A 4,732-nucleotide genomic window follows, 5' to 3' on the forward strand; every position below is an offset into this window, starting at 1 on the left:
TTTCTACTTATAATTTATTATAGTTTTTTATGTAAAAATCAAATTGCCTTGCTGATCCAAAGGCTATAGAATTTTCAACGTGCTTGCTGGAAACAAAAAAAAACTCCTCCGGTCCTAAATATAAAACCCTTATATCTTTCCGGTTCTAAATATAAAATCTTTATACATAACAATATAAAACCTTTATACGTACTTGTATAAAATTTTATATTTAATATCGGAAGAATAACTTATGCGCACGAACCGATGAGCCAAACAGGCTCATAGTTAGGGGGTGTTTGGCAAAACCAAAACCTAGGTTTTAGAATCACTTTTCCGCAAAATGAGGTAACCTCCGCCACATATTTACTTCGTAATCCGTAAAAGCACTTCTAAAATCATGGTTTGGTTTCTATCCAAACACCCCCTTAGCCTCCCCTCCAAAATCGTTTTTCTTGTGTGTGAGAGATAAGAATTGTCTTTACAAAATTAGCCTTATTCAACAATCATATTTCCCCTCCTAGCTTGTTTCATACAGGGGGAGGGGAGAGAGCGGAGGAAATAAGGATTTTGCTCCTCTTCTCTATAGATTGCTAACCCTTTTAGAAACACACCCTCACACTTCACGCCCTAATATCGCACTGAGCTTTCATCTTGTTCTGTCCGTTGCTCGCTAGCCCAGCGATCATCTCCTCCGCCGCCACCAGTTGCCATCGCAAACGATTTTTCAGTTCAGGTTCCGCCTCTTTACTCTTGTTTTGTTCTGTTTGCTGCTCGTTATCTTTTCCTTCGTCCTTTCTGCTCGTCACTCTCTGCTTATTATTATTATTTTTTTTTGTTCTCTCTGCTTGCTGGTTATCTTTCAATTTCGAGTATTCTAGATGCTTCTCCTAACTTTTCCGCTTGCAATCAGTTTCTTATAACAACCTCCATTTGACCTGAGAATAGGATGCTTTCTTTCTTTCTTTCTTTCTTTTGAAGTTTGAATTGAAGTAACCCCTGTTTCCTACTTTAATTTCACCGTGTGAAACATTTAGTGAGCGTACAAGGGGGTCTGCCTGGCGAGAGCTCCATCTCCTCCTCCTCTTCAACAGCCTCTGTTTTTAACTCTATTTCAATCCCCCCAAAAACTGCAATATTTTTCTCCATTTTCCTGCAACAGCTTCACTTTAGGTGGGTTTTGATTTTATCTATTGTTTTTCAATCATGCTATTGATGCAATAGTTGGGTCTTTCCTGTTGTGCTTAGTGAACCATGGGCTTGATTCATAGTAGCTAAATTCGAAGGCCAGAAAAAAAATTCTCAATATTCGCAGTAAGCTTTTGAATGTGGTGTTGCTATGTATTCCTTTTAACTTTGTCCTTTCTGTCGGTTTCCAAAAGGAGTGTAAAGTCGAGGAGTGCATGAATTGACTTCTTAATCAAATAGTTGCACTTTTGAGGAATGCTTAAAGTTGTGTGAAGTCATGAATAGTTTTTCTCTGTCTTGAAAGCTCAAAATTGGATGTCTTGATTTTCCATATCAATTAACTCTGTTTCACTTCAATTCTAGTCTTCTAGATTGGTTTACTTGACCAGTGGGAACTAATTTGGAAAAAAGAATGAATTGAGACTAGTATGTGTCAGTAATTAACGGCTTAGCAAATAACTTAGTGGTTACAGCTGGGGATTTAAAAAAAAATGTAAATAAAAAAAACAGGTACAAGATCTTTGTTTAGATTATTGGTTTGGGAGTTTTCAGTCTTTTCTAGCTCTGTTGTAGCAGGACTAGGTTCTCCTGGTTATTGAAATTGGTCGGGCATTCTGAAACTCACAAATTTGGTTGGAACTTGTTTCAACGAATTGAAACTTGGAGTTTTACATGGAAGTTGTAACGTCATAATTCTCACGAGAGACGAGAGCTTGTTTCTAGAGGGAGCCTTTTCTAGCTCAATGAATTATTTCTGTGTTGCTTGTTTATCACCTATTAATATGTGGAGTTGCTCAATTGGTTAATGGAAGTTGTAACTTCATACTTTCATGATGGAAATCTCATGGAAGCTCCTTGAAATCATTTCATTATAACCCTGTGGGAAAAAGGTCTTTCATTTTATTCTTTCACTTACTAATTGAAGTGGTTATTGCTGGGTTATCACATTATTGATTTAAATATGTGTGTATGATAAACATTGTTCGGTTTCTTGTTTTTGCCATTCTGGTAGATTATGTTTTGAACAAATTGTTTGTAACTTTCAATCCCTCTTGTTAAACATCTGAGAACTCAATTGATTTGAAGTTGGAAGCGTAAGTAATGATTGCCAATATTTATGCCGATAACAAGATATATAGTGAACTAATTTTTGCAGATTGTTAAATGAAATCAAACTCTGATATAGTTTTTTCATTCTCTTTTATTTGAGTAATTGTACTACTTAGAGGCTGATTCTTTTGCTTCCATCACAGCTGTGTTTTCCTTGTAATTGCATCATGAGTTTACTGGAGGTCATTAAGAATGCTTCAGTCAATCCGAAGCTGCATGATTCACCACCAGACTACCCAATTGTTATAAACACAGATAATATTATCCCAAATTTAAAGCCCGAACGAGAGGAAGAAATAAGCTCATCATCCATCCTAAAACCTCTCACTGGATGGAATATCTCGCAGACTGATGCTGAACAAATTGCTATTGGCAATAAGTTCTTTGTGGAGCTAAAGACAAAGCTCAAGACTAGTGACTTTGATAAGGGCAAGTTTGTCAGTAGTTTGAATTCATACCTTGAAAACATTAGAGACAATGTAGGAGTTTCAAGTGGGATTGATTCGTCCAATAGTGATTATACAAAGATCTTGATTGACAAACTTCATTTTTTCATTGCTAAAAACGTAGCTGGCCTGATTTTGGAAGGGTGTGTTTCTTTGGAGATATGGGAACTAGTTGAGACTTTGATTGTTAATGGTATTATTGAACGTTCTGCTTATTCAAACTTGGTTTCTAGACTAATGGAGAAGAGGAGGTCCGATTTGCTCTGCTTGTGCATCAAGCATGCATTGGATCTTGGATCATCTGAAATGCTCTGCATTCTGAGGTATTTTCTTTCTCCACCAAAAGGTGCTTTTGACAGTATGGAAGTTGTGAGAAAAGAGTGGGAGAGCCAAGCTCTGTTAGCTCTGGAGAAAGCAAAGGATCGCAAGGGAAGGGATTTGCCTTTGGCAAAGGAGGCTGCTGGTTTGCTTATGCTGGCACATGATGGGTTCTCTAGATCTGAGCTTTGCCTGCATTATTTGTTTGCATCATCTAACGCCAATAGAGATATATCGTCTCCTTCATTTAGCAAGTTGAATGGCAAACAGATGATGAGTTTGATTCGGTATTTAACAAAGTGGTTGAGGAAATATCAGAGGTTTCCACAAGTGGGGCCATGTCCAAGTGCCTCAGCAACATTGGGTCTGAAGGCTTGCGATTGGGTTCCTAAGCTTGAAGTCATTGGGAAATGTCTTGGTTTGGTGCTTGATGTGAATTTTGCTTCATTGGTGATGTATCCAGAATTCCATGAGGAGCTGAGATTAGCAGACGACATTGTTAGTTCTTTGACTGATGAAGCCAAATTTTGTTGCACGCTTGCTGAAGTAGCGGACAAATTATTGGGTGAAGCTAAGGGTGGAAAGAAATAAGATTTGCCCTAATATTCGTTACCCTACTGTGCTAGGGCTTTTGTAGAACCAATTCAGTGCGTGTTTAATTAGAAATGAAATTTGCTGCTCGCTTTTGTTTTGCTTTGTTTTTTCAAAATACATCGCATGGTATAGTTCTATATAAATTGCTATATTCGGAACGCAAATTTTTGTTACGAAACAAAAAAAATAAAGACATCCTTAGAAGATTTTCTTGAAGCATGCATTTTCTTTCCTAATTGAGAGATGCGTATCTGGATTGTGTAATTGTATATTAAAAAAATACTGAACGTATGCTTAGCGGAAAGAAAAAAAGTTCTACCCGCGGACTATTCTTGAAATAACTAATCATTTTGGCCACATTTTTTTTTCTCAATTTTTATATCAGTCCCTATAATTTAAATCATTTTATATTAGTCCCTATGTTTTGCCAGTGCATTGTGATTTAGAGTTAATCCTGTTGGGCATATGTTCTTGGGCTAACACTTTTACCCACAGTATCCAAATCACACATGTCCAGCCCAAAATACTTAAACATCACTTAAAATTATTTAGTGGGCTCGAATTGCATTCCCAAATGAATAATCAAAACTAAAATTAGCCCGTTTTTCACAAAACCAAAGTGGCAAATGATTCTAGCAAACGAAAAACTTCTAACAAGAAACCAACATCTTCCAACTCCAGTCACTTGTCTGGCCAATTTTTTAATCTGCATCTCATATATGCTTTGTCCTCTTTTTCTTCCTAAGCTTAACATGATCCAGTTGGCGCTGCCTTCTCTTTTTTTGAGTAGGCAAGCTCACAGAACTTGCGAGCAGGATCAAACCCTGATTCCTTTCGAGTTTTGAGTTTCGAGCTTGCTTTTGCCTTTATTGTGTTTTAGAAAGGTATGTCAGGTTCATGATTATGTTGAGTTAGAAGCCACTTTTATTTAAATACATCAAAATTTTTTGATGTTGTCTATCCGCATGTATGAGTTCAAAGAGCAAATTATAAAATTTAAATATTATAAGGCCTAACCTAACAAAATCAAACTAGAGAGATTGGGTTTTAAAGAAAAAATGTTTTTAGGGACTAGTTTAAAAATTGATGCCAAATCT

General features: G+C 36.6%; 1 protein-coding gene across 1 annotated transcript; it reads left to right on the top strand.

Moving 5' to 3' along the window:
• The first annotated feature begins 533 nt into the window (after positions 1-533).
• LOC114724171 (uncharacterized) lies at positions 534-3,851 on the top strand. The gene is made up of 2 exons (XM_028910477.1): positions 534-717; positions 2,419-3,851. The coding sequence occupies exon 2, from the start codon at positions 2,445-2,447 to the stop codon at positions 3,630-3,632; it is 1,188 nt and encodes a 395-aa protein (XP_028766310.1). The 5' UTR covers positions 534-717; positions 2,419-2,444; the 3' UTR covers positions 3,633-3,851.
• Positions 3,852-4,732: the final 881 nt, after the last annotated feature.

This window comes from Neltuma alba, unplaced genomic scaffold (assembly GCF_004799145.2).
Source record: "Neltuma alba isolate B1F8T4 unplaced genomic scaffold, ASM479914v2 tig00012173_pilon, whole genome shotgun sequence".
In the NCBI taxonomy this organism is placed as follows: Eukaryota; Viridiplantae; Streptophyta; class Magnoliopsida; order Fabales; family Fabaceae; genus Neltuma; species Neltuma alba.

Excerpts from the sequence above, each read along its gene's own strand:
- LOC114724171 (XM_028910477.1), top strand. The coding sequence starts at position 2,445 with ATGAGTTTACTGGAGGTCATTAAGAATGCTTCAGTCAATCCGAAGCTG.